At 53.9% G+C, this 22,332-nt stretch overlaps 2 protein-coding genes across 2 annotated transcripts in view; both read right to left on the minus strand.

The window, feature by feature from the left end:
• Positions 1 to 10,176: 10,176 nt before the first annotated feature.
• Positions 10,177 to 11,711, minus strand: LOC140724231 (ribonuclease inhibitor-like; the record flags this gene model as incomplete). The annotated part of the gene is made up of 5 exons (XM_073038712.1): positions 10,177 to 10,333; positions 10,498 to 10,665; positions 10,821 to 10,991; positions 11,147 to 11,317; positions 11,473 to 11,711. Coding segments are annotated over 5 exons (837 nt in total), but the record flags the coding sequence as incomplete, so codon positions are not given.
• A 70-nt stretch (positions 11,712 to 11,781) lies between these two features.
• The window catches only part of LOC140724232 (NACHT, LRR and PYD domains-containing protein 3-like), a 31,275-nt gene continuing 20,724 nt past the window's right edge, over positions 11,782 to 22,332 (minus strand). Inside the window, exons 9-10 of the mRNA XM_073038713.1 lie at positions 12,127 to 12,213; positions 11,782 to 11,971 (exon numbers count right to left, since the gene is read on the minus strand). Coding sequence (XP_072894814.1) covers positions 11,797 to 11,971; positions 12,127 to 12,213 — 262 coding nt within the window. The 3' untranslated portion in view covers positions 11,782 to 11,796. The remainder of the gene's footprint in view (positions 11,972 to 12,126; positions 12,214 to 22,332) is intronic.

Genomic DNA, 22,332 nt, shown 5'->3' on the forward strand with positions numbered 1-22,332 from the left:
CCTGCGTACCCAAAGACCTGCAGAACTGTAAGTTTTGTGTTTGTACGCCGGGGCGGGCATCGGCCGCCGCTGCAACGGCCCTACGAGGGGCCGTCACGGTGCTCAGGAACAACGGGTCCACGTTCGTGCTGGACGTTGGGGGGAGAGAGGAGGTTTTCACGGTGGACCGACTCAAACCGGCCCATGTGGACTTGGCGCAACCGGTCGAGTTTCCGGCACCGCGGCGCAGAGGCCGACCTCTCAAACAGGGCCCGGCCCAGACTGTGGACATTGGGGGGTGTATCGCCGGTTCTGTGGGGGGGGGGGGGGTTATGTGGCGACCCAATTACTAGCACACTCGAACCGCTGACAATTAGCCAGAGTGCAGGCACAAAGGAGGAAAGCCTGAGGGGGGTTTCAGTACGTCCCAGTAGAGGCATCCTGTGGGAGAGCGAGTCTTTAAAGCAAGACTGTGAAGTTGGAATAAACTTTATCTCTGACTGCAGTTTACCGACTCCGTGTCGTTATTTTAGCGCTGCGTGTAGCACACCGCTACAATTAGATATTATCTCGCGGGCCAAAGATAATTCCACCGCGGGCCGGATTTGGCCCGCGGGCCTTGAGTTTGACATATATGCCTTACAGGATAACACGTCTCCGCAGCTATGGAGGGGGTGCAGAGGAGATTTACCAGGATGTTGCCTGGTTTGGAGAGCAAGTCATGTGAAGCAAGGTTAGCAGAGCTGGGACTTTTCTATTTGGAGCTTTGAAGAATGAGAGGGGACTTGATGGAGGTCTACAAGTTTATGAGAGGCATAGATAGGATGGATAGCCAGTACCGGTTTCCCAGGGCACCAATAGCAAACACCAGAGGGCATAGGCACAAAATTAAGGGAGGGAAGTTTAGGGGGAGACATCGGGGGTAAAATTTTTACACAGAGGGCTGGGAGTGCCTGGAATGACTTGCCAGGGATGGTGATAGAGGCTAAAACATTAGGGGTGTTTAAGAACGTCTTGGACAGGCACATGGATGAAAGGAAAATGGAGGGTTATGGGGTAGTGTGGGTTTAGTACTTTTTTGAAGGATTATATGGGTCAGCACAACATGGAGGGCTGAAGGGCCTGTACTGTTCTATGGTGTGTCAGTGGGAACATAATGGGACACGGGACTGTGGGGTAAGCGATTAGTTTGGGGACTGACATAAGCCTGAGGGAGAGTGTGGGTCAGTGGGTGTATTCCGGAGGCTGACACAGGGCTGTGTTGGGAGAGTGGGAGATGTTGGGGTCTGCTACAGGTCAGTGGTGAGGGAGGGTGTCAGTGACTTTGCGGACTGACACAGAGCAGTGTTGGGGAAGTGGGAGATGTTGGGGTATGCTACAGGTCAGTGGTGAGGGAGGGTGTCTGTGACTTTGGGGACTGACACAGGGCGGTGTTGGGGAAGTGGGAGATGTTGGGGTCTGCTACAGGTCAGTGGTGAGGGAGGGTGTCAGTGACTTTGGGGACTGACACAGGGCTGTGTTGGGGCAGTGGGAGATGTTGGGCTCTGCTACAGGTCAGTGGTGAGGGAGGGTGTCAGTGACTTTGGGAACTGACACAGGGCGGTGTTGGGGAAGTGGGATATGTTGGGCTCTGCTACAGGTCAGTGGTGAGGGAGGGTGTCAGTGAGTTTGGGGACTGACACAGGGCGGTGTTGGGGAAGTGGGAGATGGGGTCTGCTACAGGTCAGTGGTGAGGGACGGTGTCAGTGACTTTGGGGACTGACACAGAGCTGTGTTGGGGAAGTGGGAGATGTTGGGCTCTGCTACAGGTCAGTGGTGAGGGAGAGTGTCAGTGACTGGGCACTGACACAGGGCTGTGTTGGGAAAGTGGGAGATTTTGGGGTCTGCTACTGGTCAGTGGTGAGGGATGGTGTCAGTGACTTTGGGGACTGACACAGTGCGGTGTTGGGGAAGTGGGAGATGTTGGGGTCTGCGACAGGTCAGTGGTGAGGGAGGGTGTCAGTGACTTTGGGGACTGACACAGGGCTGTGTTGGGGAAGTGGGAGATGTTGGGATCTGCTACAGGTCAGTGGTGAGGGAGGGTGTCAGTGACTTTGGGGACTGACACGGGGCTGTGTTGGGGAAGTGGGAGATGTTGGGGTCTGCTACAGGTCAGTGGTGAGGGAGGGTGTCAGTGACTTTGGGGACTGACACAGGGCTGTGTTGGGGAAGTGGGAGATGTTGAGGTCTGCTACAGGTCAGTGGTGAGGGAGGGTGTCAGTGACTTTGGGGACTGACACAGGGCTGTGTTGGGGAAGTGGGAGATGTTGGTGTCTGCTACAGGTCAGTGGTGAGGGAGGGTGTCAGTGACTTTGGGGACTGACACAGGGCTGTGTTGGGGAAGTGGGAGATGTTGGGGTCTGCTACAGGTCAGTGGTGAGGGAGGGTGTCAGTGACTTTGGGGACTGACACAGGGCTGTGTTGGGGAAGTGGGAGATGTTGGGGTCTGCTACAGGTCAGTGGTGAGGGAGGGTGTCAGTGACTTTGGGGACTGACACAGGGCTGTCTGCTGGAGTTGTCATTTGAGGTGGTTTTCCGCTCCTTGACAGAAAAGTGGCCTCTCAGGTCGTGTACGGGAAGAACGCTGGAGAGTTCGAATGCAAAGGATGTACATGGTACACTCATCTCTCCCGCTGCAGTCAGGTTCGCCATCGTTTCATCTGTGAGAAGCCTGCACCTCTGTGCCCGGATATTTCTGAAAAGATCCGGGATCTCTGTCAACAGCCCGTGGGTCCGACTCCAATCACATGACAACACCCTCGTTCTCCCCATCTCTCTCTCCGACTCTCACTAACCCATCCTCTCTGCCCCTCGTCCCTAACCTCCCTCCTTCTATCGCTCTCACTCGCCATCTTGCTTTCTCTTTACCCTCGTCCCTCTGAACTCTCTCTCTTTCTCATCCTCCACCCCTCCGTCCTTCGCTGTTACATCCTCATTTTCCTTCCTCTCGCTACCTTGCCTCCCTTTCCCCCAACTCTTCCCCCTTCCGATCATTCTCTCTCTTCTCATTCTCTACTCCCTCTCGACCCCGCTCTCCCTTTTATCCAACCCCTCTCGCTCTCCCGCTCCCCTCTTCAGCTGCTTTCAGCTCAATCACGTGCGCTGTTGCTCTCGATACCCCAGTCCCGGGGGAAATAAAGCGCTCGCATTCGCCTGATCTGTGCCCCCCTCGTGCTTTCATACGTCTCTGAAAAGTCACAGAACAAATCCTCAACATTCCCGAGCTCTCTCCGTATCCCAGTCCCCCGAGTCCTGGCAAGTTCCTCGCAAATCTTCCCCCGGACTCCTCCCAGCTCGGGGGCATCTTTCCCCCAGCAGGGCGACCAGAACCGAACACCAGACTCCCAGTGCGGCCTCACCGACGTCTTGTACAACTGGGACGTGACCCCACCGGCTCCCGTACTCAGTGTCCCGACTGACGGAGGCCGGCGTGTCGAATGTCCCGTCCCCCTGTGCCGCATCTCCTCTGCCGGATTCACGGTCCGATTTACCATCGGTGCTTTACACGACCTGAGATTTGTTCTTTTGCGCAACCGGTAAAGCAAAAAGGATGTAAAGTTAATGGACGGAGGGGGATATAAAGAGAAGGGAGGGGGAAAGGAGTGGAAGAAGGGGATTAGAGAAGGAGTGAAATACAAAGGGGTATGTATCACTCATGCTGAGCCTTGTTGTCCTGGGGAACTGTGTCCCATCGACACCACCCCCCCCCCCCAACCCACCCACTGCTCTGCTCATCGCCGGGGATTCAGACCCTCTGTGCGGGGGAAACCACGACCCCGGGGACAGACACCCGACCCCCACCGAAGCAAACGAGCCCCCTCCCTCCGAGTGAAATGAACAACTCCTCACAGTCTCTCTCTTCCCTAATATCTCTCCCCCTCCCTCTTTCTCCCTCCCTCCTTCTCTCTCCCTCCCTCCCGCTCCATCCCTCCTTCTCTCCCCGTCCCTCCGAGTGAAATGAACAACTCCTCAGTCTCTCTCTCTTCCCTAATATCCCTCCCCCTCCCTTTCTCTCCCTCCCTCCTTCTCTCTCTCACTCCCCTTCCTCCGAGTGAAATGAACAACTCAGTCTCTCTCTCTCTTCCCGAATATCTCTTCCCCTCCCTCTCTCCCTGCTTCTCTCCCCCTCCCCCTCCCTCCGAGTGAAATGAACTCCTCAGTCTCTCTCTCTTCCCTAATATCTCTCCCCCTCCCTCCCTCCTTCTCTCTCTCTCCCCCCCTCACTCCCCCATCCCTCCTTGAAGTGAACAACTGCTCAGTCTCTCTCTCTCTCTCCCTCCCTCCGAGTGAAATGAACAACTCCTCAGTCTCTCTCGCTCTTCCCTATCTATCCCTCCTTCTCTCTCTCCCTCTCTATATCTCTTGTCTTTATATCCCCCTTTCCTATTTTAAAGGATGTAAGGTTAATGTAAATTACAAATATATATATATATATATATAATAAATACGGCAGAAATGTCGGGGGTGCTCTGACGCATCCAAACACCTGATGGCGGAGGGGAAGAAGGTGTTGCTGAATCGTCGAGTTTTCAGGCTCCTCTCCCTTCCCCGATGGCGGCAGTGAGCCGGGAGCCTGTCCCGGTGCTGAGGGAGTCACGGTGATGAGGATCTCCATCATCCAGTTCCAGAGGGAGGTTCGCTGGCCCAGGATCCGGAGCCTGTGGATCAGAACGGAGGGGAGGATGATGCTGAACGCCGAGCTGGTCTCAGTCATCAGCAGCCTGGCGTCGGTGTTGTAATGCCCAGGGACCAGGGGAGAGCGAGTGAGATCGTATCCGCGGTAGAACTTTCGTCGAGTTTCCCCAAATCACAGCGGGCCAAAGTCATCGCTGGAGAAGGGGTCGACTCTGGGTATGACCAGCCTCTCAACCAGATCCCTGCACTTGATTCCCAATCGTTCCCAATTCCCCTCAATCACCAGCACCTGGTTTCCATTAGCCACCAGAGGATAAGACTCCGACAGCTCCCGTCAGCCCTTGTCAGATTGTTGGTCGACTCTCAGAGAGAGAGGAACCTTGCTCCAAGTCGTGACACAAAGCTGGGTGGCAGTGTGAAATGTATGGAAGATGTTATGAGAATGCAGGGTGACTTGGACAGGTTGGGTGAGTGGGCAAATGTATGGCAGATGCAGTTTAATGTGGGTAAATGTGAGGTTATCCGCTTTGGTGGCAAGAACAGGAAGGCAGATTACTATGTAAATGGAGTCAAGTTAGGAAAAGGGGAAGTACAGCGAGATCTAGGTGTTCTTGTATATCAGTCAATGAAAGCAAGCATGCAAGTACAGCAGGCAGTGAAGAAAGCTAATGGCATGCTGGCCTTTATAACAAGAGCAATTCAGTATAGGAGTAAAGAGGTCCTTCTGCAGCTGTACAGGGCCCTGGTGAGACCCCACCTGGAGTATTGTGTGCAGTTTTGGTCTCCCGATTAAAGGAAGGACATTCTTGCTATTGAGGGAGTGCAGTGTAGGTTCACAAGGTTAATTCCCGGAATGGCGGGACTGTCATATGTCGAAAGATTGGAGCGACTGGGCTTGTATACACTGGAATTTAGAAGGATGAGAGGGGATCTGATTGAGACATATAAGATTATTAAGGGATTGAACACGCTGGAGGCAGGAAGCATGTTCCCGATGTTGGGGGGGTCCAGAACCAGAGGCCACAGTTTAAGAATAAGAGGTAGGCCATTTAGAACGGAGATGCGGAAAAACATTTTCACCCTGAGAGTGGTGGATATGTGGAATGCTCTGCCCCACAAGGCAGTGGAGGCCAAGTCTCTGGATGCATTCAAGAGAGAGTTAGATAGAGCTCTTATAGATAGCGGGGTCAAGGGATATGGGGGGAGGGCAGGAACGGGGTACTGATTGTGTATGATCAGCCATGATCACAGTGAATGGTGGTACTGGCTAGAAGGGCCGAATGGCCTACTCCTGCACCTACTGTCTATTGTCAAAGCAGTTAATCCCAGTAGGTGTGAGTGTCACTGGGCGATTGTTGTCGAGGCAGCTCTCCCTATTCTTCTCCGGCACTGGTGTGATTGTCGCCTTTTGAAGCGGGGGGGGGGGTGTAATTCAGACTACAGCGGAGAGACACGTCCTCGGATACTCCAACCTCCGCTGCTGTTCTCCTCACATCAGTCGACACATCCCTCACCTGCACGCCTCTCCGTCTCCGTCGACCCCTTCAACATCTACCACAATCCCCTTCTCCGTCATCGCCTCCCTCCCCGATACCTACCACAGCCATGCAGCCCCCTCGTCTCTGTCACACCCCCTCCCTCCCTCTCTGTGTTGACAGGGATTTGTGGAGAGAATGGGGGAGAGTTGAATTCCGGACTTAGACTCCCCCCTTCAACCGCATGTCAATCTCTCAGTTCTGAGCATATACTGAATGGTCAGAGAGGGAGATTCGCTGTTTCATAATACCTCACTGTGTAATCGGACCGTGTGGAGGGAGATTCACTCTGTGTCTGACCCCAGGTGTAAGTGTGATGGGACAGTGTGGAGGGAGCTGCACTCTGTGTCTGTCCCCGGGAGTGTGTGATGGGACGGTGTGGAGGGAGATTCACTCTGTATCTGACCCCGGGTGTGTGTGATGGGACGGTGTGGAGGGAGATTCACTCTGTTTCTGACCCCGGGAGTGTTTGATGGGGCGGTATGGAGGGAGATTCACTCTGTGTCTGACCCCGGGAGTGTGTGATGGGACAGTGCGGAGGGAGATTCATTCTGTGTCTGGCCCCGGGAGTGTGTGATGGGACGGTGTGGAGGGAGATTCGCTCTGTGTCTGACGCCGGGAGTGCGTGATGGGACGGTGCGGAGGGAGATTCACTCTGTGTCTGACCCCAGGAGTGTGTGATGGGACGGTGTGGAGGGAGATTCACTCTGTGTCTGACCCCGGGAGTGTGTGATGGGACGGTGTGGAGGGAGCTTCACTCTGTGTCTGGCCCCGGGAGTGTGTGATGGGATGGTGTTGCGGGAGATTCACTCTGTGTCTGGCCCCGGGAGTGTGTGATGGGACGTTGCGGAGGGAGCTTCACTCTGTGTCTGACCCCGGGAGTGTGTGATGGGACGGTGTGGAGGGAGATTCACTCTGTGTCTGACCCCGGGAGTGTGTGATGGGACGGTGTGGAGGGAGATTCACTCTATGTCTGACCCCGGGATTGGGTGATGGGACGGTGTGGAGGGAGATTCACTCTGTGTCTGAGCCCGGGAGTGTGTGATGGGTCGGTGCGGAGGGAGCTTCACTCTGTGTTTCACGCCGGTATTCCATCCTCCATCCGTCTCGTACTCCGGACCTCAGTGACTCACGTCTGATATTCGAGCCGATATTAACTGTCTGCGGGCTACAGGAGGGGGACGGTTAGCCAGGAAGGGGGTTAATTTGAGATGAGATCCTGGGCACCCAGACTCTGCCAGTCCGACCTCCCTCAGCCTGGAGCTGAGACGCTACTGTGTCAGTGTGAGGAGCTCCGACCCACTGTTACAGTGCACAGGGTGCGGGGGGCAGCGGAAACCTCAAACAAACTCAAGTCCGACACCAAGGCAGGAAGTTACAGCGGTTTATTGATTTCATCATGATAAATGCAAATTAAACAGTTTGTGAGCTGCTGACTTGCGGGAATAAATACACTGTTGTAGCGATGTACTACGTACAGAGTTAGAGACAACGACACGCAGTCGGTGAGTCTGTTCCAGACTAGTTTATTCAAACTTCTCGGCGCTGGTATTTCATCCCTGGGTATTTGTGAGCCGGTGCGCCTGCGCATTTAATCCCGAGCGCCCGCCCTCTCCGAGCGGAAATGACGTCAGAGGTGCTCACCGCGCTGGCTATTTGTGAGTCCATGCGCCTGCGCAGAAAGTGGGTCGCCACACTGTTCCCGACTCACTCACAATTAACTGACCGGTAACAACGGGTGACCGGTAGATTAATCAGTCCCGTCTCTCACCGTCTCTCTGCATCCAATCACACTTCAGGGCCGTGTCCGGGATCGCTGCGGATCCGAGGCCATTGCCGAGGGATTTGTCAATTTAACACCATTGTATCGGCCAGACTGCCGAATGCACCGTCCTCGGCAACGGGAGCAAAAGGATTCTCTCCCGGGACACCGGTGTCCCAGACCGAGCCCCGCCCCCCCTGGACACCGGTGTCCCAGACTGAGCCCCCCCCGCCCCCCCCGGGACACCGGTGTCCCAGACTGAGCCCCGCCCCCCCCGGGACACCGGTGTCCCAGACTGAGCCCCTCCCCCCCGGGGCACCGGTGTCCCAGACTGAGCCCCTCCCCCCCCGGGGCACCGGTGTCCCAGACTGAGCCCCGGCCCCCCGGGACACCGGTGTCCCAGACTGAGCCCCGCCCCCCCGGGACACCGGTGTCCCAGACTGAGCCCCGGCCCCTCCCCGGGACACCGGTGTCCCAGACTGAGCCCCGGCCCCTCCCCGGGACACCGGTGTCCCAGACTGAGCCCCTCCCCCCCCGGGACACCGGTGTCCCAGACTGAGCCCCGCCCCTCCCCGGGACACCGGTGTCCCAGACTGAGCCCCTCCCCCCCGGGACACCGGTGTCCCAGACTGAGCCCCGGCCCCCCGGGACACCGGTGTCCCAGACTGAGCCCCGCCCCCCCGGGACACCGGTGTCCCAGACTGAGCCCCGCCCCCCCCGGGACACCGGTGTCCCAGACTGAGCCCCGGCCCCTCCCCGGGACACCGGTGTCCCAGACTGAGCCCCGGCCCCCCGGGACACCGGTGTCCCAGACTGAGCCCCGCCCCCCCGGGACACCGGTGTCCCAGACTGAGCCCCGCCCCCCCGGGACACCGGTGTCCCAGACTGAGCCCCGCCCCCCCCGGGACACCGGTGTCCCAGACTGAGCCCCTCCCCCCCCCCCGGGACACCGGTGTCCCAGACTGAGCCCCGCCCCCCCCGGGACACCGGTGTCCCAGACTGAGCCCCGGCCCCCCCCCCCCGGGACACCGGTGTCCCAGACTGAGCCCCGCCCCCCCCCCCGGGACACCGGTGTCCCAGACTGAGCCCCGGCCCCCCCGGGACACCGGTGTCCCAGACTGAGCCCCCCCCCCCCGGGACACCGGTGTCCCAGACTGAGCCCCGGCCCCCCCGGGACACCGGTGTCCCAGACTGAGCCCCGCCCCCCCCCCCGGGACACCGGTGTCCCAGACTGAGCCCCGGCCCCCCTCCCGGGACACCGGTGTCCCAGACTGAGCCCCGCCCCCCCCCCCCGGGACACCGGTGTCCCAGACTGAGCCCCGGTCCCCCCGGGACACCGGTGTCCCAGACTGAGCCCCCCCCCCCCCGGGACACCGGTGTCCCAGACTGAGCCCCGGCCCCCCCGGGACACCGGTGTCCCAGACTGAGCCCCGCCCCCTCCCGGGACACCGGTGTCCCAGACTGAGCCCCGCCCCCCCCCCCGGGACACCGGTGTCCCAGACTGAGCCCCTCCCCCCCCCCCCGGGACACCGGTGTCCCAGACTGAGCCCCGCCCCCCCCGGGACACCGGTGTCCCAGACTGAGCCCCGGACCCCCCGGGACACCGGTGTCCCAGACTGAGCCCCGCCCCCCCCGGGACACCGGTGTCCCAGACTGAGCCCCGCCCCCGGGACACCGGTGTCCCAGACTGAGCCCCGGCCCCCCCCCCCCGGGACACCGGTGTCCCAGACTGAGCCCCGCCCCCCCCCCCGGGACACCGGTGTCCCAGACTGAGCCCCCCCCCCCCCCCCGGGACACCGGTTTCCCAGACTGAGCCCCGCCCCCCCCCCCCGGGACACCGGTGTCCCAGACTGAGCCCCGCCCCCCCTCCCCGGGCTCCTCCTGTCCGGGTAATTCCCCGGGGGGTCACGCGGGAGAGTCTCGTACACGCACATCCGGCGGAAGTGGCGCCGCCGGACAACGGGCGGAAATACGTCACTGCGGGAGCGCTTCCGATATCACCGAGCTCGAGACCGCAGCCAGTTCCGTTAAAACCGTTGGGAATCAGCCCCGGCGCGCGGCCGTTAAAGGTAAGGGCGGGAGGTTAAAGGGGAGGGGGAGTTAAAGGGGAGGGGGAGTTAGATGGGGAGTTAAAGGGGAGGGGGAGTTAAAGGGGAGGGGGGAGTTATAGGGGAGGGGCAGTTAAAGGGAAGGGGGAGTTATAGGGGAGGGGCAGTTATAGGGGAGGGGGAGTTAAAAGGGAGGGCGGGGAATCGGCTCCATCCGGCGGGCGGGGATGTTCACACATTCAGATGTTCACAGTTTCACTCTCAGTCCGGGTCTGACTTCCTGCAGAGATCTCAGTTCCTTCTCCCCGGTCCAACTGAACTGATTCCCCATCAGCCTGAAACAGAATGGAGAATGAAGATGGAATAAACAGATTACACAACAGTGTCAGTAACAGGGGACCGGGGTTAATGTTTCAACAGCATTCACAGACAAATATCACCAGAAAACCCGCGGATCCGCTGACATTTTATCACATTGAACATTAACACAAACACTCACCGGATCAGCTCCAGACTCGGGAGGGTCAGTATGAGGCGGCGGAGACCGGGGACAGATCCGTCTGTCAGAGAGTTGAATCCCAGGTTCAGCTCCGTCAGTGATGGTTTTGTACTGAGAGCGGAGACGAAATCCTCGGCCCCAGAATCTGTGAGACCGACCCGGTTCAGCCTGGAGATGAGAGAGAGTGAGGGTGAAGGACACAGAGAGACAGGAGACGGTACAGATCCCCAGTGTTTATCAGTAACACTATTACTGATCACATTAATGTTCTGTGTCAGACACCCAGTGACTGTAAACACAATCTCCCACAGTCTGGTACTTACCACAGTTTCTGTATTTTACACTCCGGGTTCCTCAGAGCCGCAGACACCAGTTTCACTCCTGAATCTCCCAGTTTATTCTCACTCAGGTCCAGCACCGTCAGTGATGGGTTTGTACTGAGAGCGGAGCCGAGATCCTGGGCCCCAGAATCTGTGAGACCGACATTGTTCAGCCTGGAGATGAGAGAGGGTGAGTGTGAAGGACACAGAGAGACAGGAGACGGTACAAATCCCCAGTGTTTATCAGTAACACAATTACTGATCACATTAATGTTCAGTGTCAGACACCCAGTGACTGTAAACACAATCTCCCACAGTCTGGTACTTACCACAGTTTCTGTATTTTACACTCCGGGTTCCTCAGAGCCGCAGACACCAGTTTCACTCCTGAATCTCCCAGTTCATTCTTACTCAGGTCCAGCTCCGTCAGTGATGGGTTTGTACTGAGAGCGGAGCCGAGACCCTCGGCACCAGAATCTGTGAGACCGACATTGTTCAGCCTGGAGATGAGAGAGGGTGAGTGTGAAGGACACAGAGAGACAGGAGACGGTACAAATCCCCAGTGTTTGTCAGTAACACAATTACTGATCACATTAATGTTCAGTGTCAGACACCCAGTGACTGTAAACACAATCTCCCACAGTCTGGTACTTACCACAGTTTCTGTATTTTACACTCCGGGTTCCTCAGAGCCGCAGACACCAGTTTCACTCCTGAATCTCCCAGTTTATTCTCACTCAGGTCCAGCTCCGTCAGTGATCGATTTGTACTGAGAGCGGAGGCGAGATCCTCGGCACCAGAATCTGTGAGACCGACATCCCTCAGCCTGGAGATGAGAGAGAGAGTGAGGGTGAAGGACACAGAGAGACAGGAGACGGTACAAATCCCCAGTGTTTATCAGTAACACTATTACTGATCACATTAATGTTCAGTGTCAGACACCCAGTGATTGTAAACACAATCTCCCACAGTCTGGTACTTACCACAGTTTCTGTATTTTACACTCCGGGTTCCTCAGAGCCGCAGACACCAGTTTCACTCCTGAATCTCCCAGTTTATTCTCACTCAGGTCCAGCACCGTCAGTGATGGGTTTGTACTGAGAGCAGAGACGAGATCCTCGGCACCAGAATCTGTGAGACCGACATCCCTCAGCCTGGAGATGAGAGAGAGTGAGGGTGAAGGACACAGAGAGACAGGAGACGGTACAAATCCCCAGTGTTTATCAGTAACACAATTACTGATCACATTAATGTTCAGTGTCAGACACCCAGTGACTGTAAACAGAATCTCCCACAGTCTGGTACTTACCCCAGTTTCTGTATTTTACACTCCGGGTTCCTCAGAGCCGACAACACCAGTTTCACTCCTGAATCTCCCAGGTTATTCTTCCCGAGTCTAAACACAAATAGACAAATTGATGAACAAAGTGATACAAACCGTGGGACTGAGGGTAATTCTCTCAAGCGGATATTTCAGGAAACATTAAACCCTTCCGTAAATCACTGATCGGAGTTCCCATCACTGTCAATGTCCCTCACTGCCCAGCTCCAGGGTATTCACCCAATGTCAGTCATTTAGTCCGTTGCTGTGACCCTGTGAACTCCAAATATCCTGTCTCGTTCTCCGTTGGCTAGAAAAGTGTTACTGACCACAGAGTGTCAGAAGGGGCGGGGATGGGGGTGATATAGCCCCACAGTGAGGAAGCTTTGTGAATCGGGAAATGTCGATGGGAAATGGAGGAAGAGACCCCACCTGAGGGAACGGATGGAAAGACACAAGAGGAAAGGGATGGGGAAACGAGATCCCACAGGAGGAAGTGGGATGGGGAAAAGAGATACCACAGTTATGGGGGGATGGGGAAGGAGAGATCCCACCGGGGGACGGGGAAGAGAGATCCCACAGGAAAAAGGGGGATGGGGATGAGAGATCCCACAGGAGGAAGAGGATGGGAAAGAGATATCCCAGAGGAGGAAGTGGATGGGGAAGACAGTAGGAAGCTGAATCAGGAAAAGAGATCCCACAGGAGAAAGGAGATTGGGAAAAGAGATCTACAGGAAGAAAGGGATGGGGAAGAGATATCACACAGGAGGGAGGGGATGAGGAAATGAGATCCGGCAGGAAGAAGTGGGATGGGGAAGGAGAGATCCCACAGGAGGAAGGTGGATGGGGAAGGGAGATCTCACAGGAGGACAGGGATGGGGAAGAGATCCCACAGGGTGAAAGAGATTGGGAAAAAAAGATCCCACAGTCGGAAACGGAATCAGCAGGAGAGATCCCACAGGAGAAGGGGAAGGCAATGAGAGATCCCTCAGGAGAAAGGGGGATGGGGAAGAAATTTCCAGCAGGAGGAAGTGGATGGGGAAGAGTGATCCCACAGTAGGAAGCAGAATCAGGAAGAGAGATCCAACAGGTGGTAGGGGGATGGGGAAGAGAGATCCCACTGGAGGAAGGGGGCTGGGGAAGAGAGATGCCACTGGAGGAAGGGGGATGGGGAAGAGAGATCCCACAGGAGGAAGGGGGGTGGGGAAGAGAGATCCCACAGGAGGAAGGGGGATGGGTAAGTGAGATCCCACAGGAGGAAGAGGGATGGGGTAGAGAGATCCCACAGGTGGAAAGGTGATGGGGAAGAGAGATCCCACAGTAGGAAGGGGGATGTGGAAGAGAGATCCCACAGGTGGAAATGGATGGGGGAAAAGAGATCCCTCCGGAGGAAAGGGGGATAGGGAAGAGAGATCCCACAGGATGAAGGATGATGGGGAAGAGAGATCCCACAGGATGAAGGATGATGGGGAAGAGAGATGCCACAGGTGGAAGGGGGATGGGGAAGAGAGATCCCACAGGTGGAAAGGGGATGGGGAAGAGAGATCCCACAGGAAGAAGGAGATGGGGAAGAGAGATCCCACAGGAGGAAGGGTGTTGGGGAAGAGAGATCCCTCAAGAGGAGGGGGATGTGGAAGAGAGATCTGACAGGCAGAAGGGGGATGGGGAAAAAGAGATCCCTCAGGAGGAAGGGGGCTGGGGAAGAGAGATCCCACATGAGGAAGGGCGATGGGGTAGAGAGATCCCACAAGAAGAGGTGGATGGGGAAGAGAGATCCCACAGGAGGAAGGGGATGGGGAAGAGAGATCCGACAGGAGGAAGGAGAATGGGGAAAAAACATCCTACAGGAGGGAGGGGGATAGGAAAGAGATCCTACGGGAGGACGGGCAATGGGATGGAGAGACCCCACAGGGGGAAGTCAGATGGGGCAGGGAGATCCCACAGAGGAAGGGGGTTGGGAAACAGAGATCCCACAGGGGGAAGGGGATGTGGAAGAGAGATCCCACAGGAGGAAGGCGGATGGGGAAGAGATATCCCACAGGAGGTAGGACGTTGGGGAACAGTGATCTCTCTGGAGGAAGGGGATGGGGAAGAAATTTCCAGCAGGAGGAATTGGATGGGGAAGAGAGATCCCACAATAGGAAGCAAAATCAGGAAGAGAGATCCAACAGGAGGTAGGGTGATGGGAAAAGGAGATCCCTCCGGAGGAAAGGGGGATAGGGAAGAGAGATCCCACAGGATGATGGGGAAGAGAGATGCCACAGGAGGAAGGGGGATGAGGAAAAAGAGATCCCTCAGGAGGAAGGGGGTTGGGGAAGAGAGATCCCACATGAGGAAGGGCGATGGGGTAGAGAGATCCCACAAGAAGAGGTGGATGGGGAAGAGAGATCCCACAGGAGGAAGGGGATGGGGAAGAGAGATCCCACATGAGGAAGGGGATGGGGAAGAGAGATCCCACAGGAGGAAGGGGATGGGGAAGAGAGATCCCACAGGAGGAAGGAGAATGGGGAAGAAACATCCTACAGGAGGGAGGGGGATAGGAAAGAGATCCTACGGGAGGAAGGGCAATGGGACGGAGAGACCCCACAGGGGGAAGTCGGATGGGGCAGGGAGATCCCACAGGAGGAAGGCGGATGGGGAAGAGATATCCCACAGGAGGAAGGACATTGGGGAACAGTGATCTCTCTGGAGGAAGGGGGATGGGGAAGAGAGATCCCCCAGGAGAAAGGGGATGGGGAAGAAATTTCCGGCAGGAGGAATTGGATGGGGAAGAGAGATCCCACAATAGGAAGCAGAATCAGGAAGAGAGATCCAACAGGAGGTAGGGTGATGGGAAAAAGAGATACCACAGGAGGAAGGGGGATGGGGAAGAGAGATCCCACAGGAGGTAGGGGGATGGGAAAGAGAGATCCCACAAAAGGAGCGGGATGGGGAAGAGATATCCCACAGGAGGAAGGGGATGAGGAAGAGAGATCCCATAGAAGGAGGGGGGATGGGGAACAGAGATCCCTCAGGAGGAAGGGGATGGGGAAGGGAGATCCGACAGGAGGAAGGGAATGGGAAGGTGAGATCCCACAGGAGGAAATGGATGGGGAAAAAGAGATCCCACAGGAGGAAGGGGGATGGGGAATTTCAACATACAGGTGAACTGGGAGAAACAGTTTGGTGCTGGACCCCAGGATAGGGAGTTTGTAGAGTGCCTACGGGATGCATTCTTGGAACAGCTTGTACGAGAGCCGACCAGGGACAAGGCTATTCTTGATTTAGTCTTGTGTAATGAACAGGGTTTGATAAGCGATCTTGAAGTAAAGGAGCCATTAGGAGGTAGTGACCATAACATGGTATGTTTTTATCTACAGTTTGAGAAGGATAAGGGCAGCTCGGAGGTGTCAGTGTTGCAGATGAACAGGGGAAACTACGGAGCCATGAGGGATGAGCTGGCCAAAGTTGACTGGACGGATAGCCTAGCAGAAAAGACAGTGGAACAGCAACTGCAGGTATTCTTGGGAATAATGCACAAGGTGCAAAATCAGTTCATCCCCTGAGAAGGAAGGATTCAAAGGGGGGAAAGGGGCCACAGTGGTTGACAAAGGAAGTCAGAGATTGCAGAACATTAAAAAAAAAAGGAAGTATGACAGAGCTAAGCTGAGTGGGAGGACAGATGATTGGGAAGTTTTTAAGGAACAATAGAACTTAACTAAAAAGGCAATATGGGGAGAATAAAATGAGGTACGAACGCAAGCTAGCCAGGAATATAAAGGAAGATAGCAAAAGCTTTTTTCGGTATGTGAAGAGAAAGAATATAGTTAAGAACAATGTTGGGCCCTTGAAGAATGAATTGGGTGAAATTTATATGGGAAACAGAGAAATGGCAGAAAAATTTAATGAGTACTTTAGATCTGTTTTCTCTAAGGAAAACACAAGCAATCTCCCAGATGTATGGATGGGCCAAGGAAATAGGGTAACAGAGGAAATGAAACAGATTGACATTAGGAAGGAAACGGTGATGAGTAGACTGATGGGACTGAAGGCTGAGAAATCCCCAAGTCCAGATGGTCTGCATCCTAGGGTACTAAAGGAGGTGTCCCTGGAAATTGCGGATGCATTGGTAATCATTTTCCAATGTTCCTTAGATTCAGGATCAGTTCCTGAGGATTGGAGAATGGCTAATGTTATCCCACTTTTTAAGAAAGGAGGGAGGGAGTAAACAGAGAACTAACGACCTGTCATCCTGACATCAGTGGTGGGGAAGATGCTAGAGTCCATTATTAAGGATGAAATAGTGGCATATCTAGATAGCAGTGATAGGATTGGGCCGAGCCAGCATGGATTTACCAAGGGTAAATCATGCTTGACTGATCTGTTGGAGTTTTTCGAGGATGTAACCAGGAAGTTAGACGGGTGAGATCCAGTGGATGTAGTGTACCTCGATTTTCAGAAGGCATTTGATAAGGTCCCACATAGGAGATTGGTGGGTAAAATCAAAGCTCACAGCACCGGGGGGAAGACATTGACATGGATAGAAAACTGGTTGGCAGATAGAAAGCAAAGGGTAGCGGTGAATGGGTGTTTCTCGGAATGGCAGGTGGTGACTAGTGGGGTGCCATAGGGCTCGGAATTGGGACCACAGCTGTTTACGATTTACATCAACGATTTAGATGAAGGCATTGAGAATAACATCAGCAAATTTGCTGATGATACTAAGCTGGGTGGCAGTGTGACATGTGATGAGGATGTTAGGAGAATTCAGGGTGAATTGGATAGGCTGGGTGAGTGGGCAGATACTTGGCAGATGACGCTTAATGTGAATAAGTGTGAGGTTATCCACTTTGGGAGTAAGCACAGGAAGGCAGATTATTATCTGAACGGTGTAGAGTTAGGTAAGGGAGAAATACAGAGAGATCTAGGAGTCCTTGTTCATCAGTCACTGAAGGTGAATGAGCAAGTGCAGCAGGCAGTGAAGAAGGCTAATGGAATGTTGGCCTTTATTACAAAGGGAATTGAGTGCAAGAGCAAGGAAAACCTCTTGCATTTGTACAGATCCCTGGTGAGACCACACCTGGAGTATTGTGTACAGTTTTGGTCTCCAGGGTTATGGAAGGACATCCTAGCTGTAGAGGAAGTGCAGCCGAGATTCACGAGGTTAATTCCTGGGACGTCTGGACTGTCTTACACAGAGAGGTTAGAGAGACTGGGCTTGTACACACTGGAATTAAGGAGACTAAGAAGGGATCTGATTGAAACATAGAAGATTATTAAGGGATTGGACAAGATAGAGGCAGGAAATATGTTCCAGATGCTGGGAGAGTCCAGTACCAGAGGGCATGGTTTGAGAATAAGGGGTAGGTCATTTTGGACAGAGTTAAGGAAAAATTTCTCCCAGAGAGTTGTGGGTGTTTGGAATGTACTGCCTCAGAAGGAAGTGGAGGCCAATTCTCTTGATGCTTTCAAGAAGGAGCTATATAGGTATCTTATGGATAGGGGAATCAAGGGATATGGGGACAAGGCAGGAACCGGGTATTGATAGTAGATGATCAGCCATGATCTCAAAATGGAGGTGCAGGCTCGAAGGGCCGAATGGTCTAATTCTGCACCTATTGTCTATTGTCCCACAGGAGGATGGGGGATGTGTAAGAGAGATCCCACTGGAGGACGGGGGATGGGGAGGAAATTTCCGGCAGGAGGAAGTGGATGGGGAAGAGTGATCCCACAGTAGGAAGCAGAATCAGGAAGAGAGATCCAACAGGTGGTAGGGGGATGGGAAAGAGAGATCCCACAGGAGGAAGGGAATCCAGAAGAGAATTCCCACAGAAGGAAGGGAGATGGGGAAGAGAGATCCCACAAGAGGAAGGAGAATGGGAAAGAGAGTTCCCACTGGAGGTAGGGGGATGGGAAAGAGAGATGCCACAGGAGGAAGGGGATCTGGAAGAGAATTCCCACAGAAGGAAGGGAGATGGGGAAGAGAGATCCCACAAGAGGAAGGAGAATGGGAAAGAGAGATCCCACTGGAGGTAGGGGGATGGAGGAGAGAAATCCCACAGGATGAAGGGGGCTGGGGAAGAGAGATCCCACAGGAGGAAGGGGGATGTGGAAGAGAGATCCCACAGGAGGAAGGGGAATTGGGAAGAAATTTCCGGCAGGAGGTATTGGATGCGGAAGAGAGATCCCACAATAGGAAGCAGAATCAGGAAGAGAGATCCAACAGTAGGTAGGGGGATGGGAAAGAGAGATACCACAGGAGGAAGGGGATTGGGAAGAGAGATCCCACAGGAGGAAGGGAGATGGGGAAGAGAGATCCCACAAAAGGAGGGGGATGGGGAAGCGAGATCCCACAGGATGAAGGGGATGAGGAAGAGAGATCTGACAGGAGGAATGGGATGGGGAAGAGAGATCCCACAGGAGGAAATGGATGTGGAAAAGAGATCCCACAGGAGGTAGGAGGATGGGGAATTTCAACATGCAGGTGAACTGGGAGAAACAGTTTGGTGCTGGACCTCAGGAAAGGGAGTTTGTAGAGTGCCTACGGGATGCATTCTTGGAACAGCTTATACGAGAGCCGACCAGGGACAAGGCTATTCTGGATTTAGTCTTGTGTATTGAACAGGATTTGATAAGCGATCTTGAAGTAAAGGAGCCATTAGGAGGTAGTGTCCATAACATGATATGTTTTTATCTACAGTTTGAGAAGGATAAGGGCAGCTCGGAGGTGTCAGTGTTGCAGTTGAACAGGGGAAACTATAGAGCCATGAGGGAGGAGCTGGCCAAAGTTGACTGGACGGATAGCCTAGCAGAAAAGACAGTGGAACAGCAATGGCAGGTATTCTTGGGAATAATGCGCAAGGTGCAAAATCAGTTCATCCCCAGAGAAGGAAGGATTCAAAGGGGGGAAAGGGGCCACAGTGGTTGACAAAGGAAGTCAGAGATTGCATAGCATTAAAAAAAAGGAAGTATGACAGAGCTAAGGTAAGTGGGAGGACAGATGATTGGGAAGTTTTTAAAGAACAACAGAACTTAACTTAAAAGGCAATACGGGGAGAAAAAATGAGGTACGAACGCAAGCTAGCCAGGAATATAAAGGAAGATAGCAAAAGCTTTTTTAGGTATGTGAAGAGAAAGAAGATAGTTAAGAACAATGTTGGGCCCTTGAAGAATGAATTGGGTGAAATAGTTATGGGAAACAGAGAAATGGCAGAAGAATTTAATGAGTACTTTAGATCTGTCTTCACTAGGGAAGACACAAGCAATCTCCCAGATGTATGGATGGGCCAAGGACAGAGGGTAACAGAGGAAATGAAACCGATTGACATTAGGAAGGAAACGGTGATGACTGGACTGATGGGACTGAAGGCTGACGAATCCCCAGGTCCAGATGGTCTGCATCCTAGGGTACTAAAGGAGGTGGCCCTGGAAATTGCGGATGCATTGGTAATCATTTTCCAATGTTCCTTAGATTCAGGATCAGTTCCTGAGGATTGGAGAATGGCTAATGTTATCCCATTTTTTAAGAAAGTAGGGAGGGAGAAAACAGAGAACTATCGACCTGTCAGCCTGACATCGGTGGTGGGGAAGATGCTAGAGTCCATTATTAAGGATGAAATAGTGGCATATCTAGATAGCAGTGATGGGATTGGGCCGAGCCAGCATGGATTTACCAAGGGTAAATCATGCTTGACTAATCTGTTGGAGTTTTTCGAGGATGTAACCAGGAAGTTAGACGGGTGAGATCCAGTGGAAAAAGTGTACCTCGATTTTCAGAAGGCATTTGATAAGGTCCCACATAGGAGATTGGTGGGTAAAATCAAAGGTCAGGGCATCGGGGGGAAGACTTTGACATGGATAGAAAACTGGTTGGCAGATAGAAAGCAAAGGGTAGCGGTGAATGGGTGTTTCTCGGAATGGCAGGTGGTGACTAGTGGGGTGCCACAGGGCTCGGTATTGGGACCACAACTGTTTACAATTTACATCAACGATTTAGATGAAGGCATTGAGAATAACATCAGCAAATTTGCTGATGATACTAAGCTGGGTGGCAGTGTGACATGTGATGAGGATGTTAGGAGAATTCAGGGTGACTTGGATAGGCTGGGTGAGTGGGCAGATACTTGGCAGATGACGTTTAATGTGAATAAGTGTGAGGTTATCCACTTTGGGAGTAAGAACAGGAAGGCAGATTATTATCTGAACGGTGTAGAGTTAGGTAAGGGAGAAATACAAAGAGATCTAGGAGTCCTTGTTCATCAGTCACTGAAGGTGAATGAGCAAGTGCAGCAGGCAGTGAAGAAGGCTAATGGAATGTTCGCCTTTATTACAAAGGGAATTGAGTACAAGAGGAAGGAAATCCTCTTGCATTTGTACAGAGCCCTGGTGAGACCACACCTGGAGTATTGTGTACAGTTTTGGTCACCAGGGTTAAGGAAGGACATCCTGGCTGTAGAGGAAGTGCAGCGTAGATTCACGAGGTTGATTCCTGGGATGTCTGGACTGTCTGCCGCAGAGAGGTTAGAGAGACTGGGCTTGTACACACTGGAATTAAGTAGATTGAGAGGGGATCTGATTGAAATATATAAGATTATTAAGGGATTGGACATGATAGAGGCAGGAAATATGTTCCAGATGCTGGGAGAGTCCAGTACCAGAGGGCGTGGTTTGAGAATAAGGGGTAGGTCATTTAGGACAGAGTTAAGGAAAAACTTCTCCCAGAGTTGTGGGGTTCTGGAATGTACTGCCTCGGAAGGTAGTGGAGGCCAATTCTCTGGATGCTTTCAAGAAGGACCTAGATAGGTATCTTATGGATAGGGGAATCAAGGGATATGGGGACAATGCAGGAACCGGGCTCGAAGGGCTGAGTGGTCTACTTCTGCACCTATTGTCTATTGTTCATTGTCTCACAGGAGGAAGGGGGCTGGGGAAGAGAGATCCCACAGGAGGAAGGGGGATGGGGAAGAGAGATCCCACAGGAGGAAGGGGGATGGGGAAGAGAGATCCCAGAGGAGGAAGTGGATATAGGAGAGAGATCCCGCAGTAGGAAGCTGAATCAGGAAGGGAGATCGAAGGGGAGGAAGGAGATCGGGAAATGAAATCTACATGGGGAAGCGGATGGGGAAGAGAGATCCCACAGGAAGAAAGGAATGGGGAAGAGATATCCCACAGGAGGAAGGAGATCGCGAAAAGAGATCCCTCAGGAGGAAGGTGAATGGGGAAGAGAGATCCCACAGGAGGAAGCTGGATGTTGACAAGTGATCCCGCAGTAGGAAATGGAATGGGGAAAAGAGATACTACAGTTATGGGGGGATTGGGAAGAGAGTTCCCACAGGTGGAAGGGGGATAGGAAAGAGAGATCCTGCAGGAGGAAAGGGGATGTGGAAAAGAGATCCCATAGGATGAAGGGGGACTGGGAAGACATATCCTACAGCAGGAAGGGGGATGGGGAAGAGGTCCCATAGGAGTTGGGGGTTTGGGGAAGACATATCCCACTCGAGGAAGGGGAATAGGAAAGAGTGATCCTACGGGAGGAATGGGGATGGGAAGGAGAGATCCCACAGGAGGAATGCGGATGGGGAAGAGATATCCCACAGAAGGAAGTGGGATGGGGAAGACAGATCCCACAGGAAGAAGAGGGATGGGGAAGAGAAATCCCACAGAAGGAAGTGGGATGGGGAAGACAGATCCCACAGGAGGAGGTGGGATGGGGAACAGAGTTCCCACAGGTCGAAGGGGGATAGAAAAGTGAGATCCTACGGGAGAAGGGGAATGGGAAGGAGAGATTCCACAGGAGGAAGGCGGATGGTGAAGGGAGATCCAACAGGAGGAAGAGGGATAGGGAAGAGAGATCCTATAGGAGGAAGGAGGATGGGTTAAGAGAGATCCCATAGGAGGAAGTGGGATGGGGAAGAGAGATCCCACACGTCGAAGGGGGATGGAAAAGAGAGATCCTACGGGAGAAAGGGGAATGGGAAGGAGAGATCCCACTGGAGGAAGGAGGATGGGGAAGGGAGATTCCACAGGAGGAAGGGGGATGGGGAAGAGAGATCCCACAGGAGGTAGGGGGATGGGTAAAGGAGATCCCACAGGAGGAAGGGGGATGGGGAAGAGAGATTCCACAGGAGGAAGGGGGATGGGGAAGGGAGATCCCACAGGAGGAAGGGGGATGGGGAAGAGAGATTCCACAGGAGGAAGGGGGATGGGTAAAGGAGA

Source organism: Hemitrygon akajei, unplaced genomic scaffold (assembly GCF_048418815.1).
Source record: "Hemitrygon akajei unplaced genomic scaffold, sHemAka1.3 Scf000175, whole genome shotgun sequence".
Lineage (NCBI taxonomy): Eukaryota > Metazoa > Chordata > Chondrichthyes > Myliobatiformes > Dasyatidae > Hemitrygon > Hemitrygon akajei.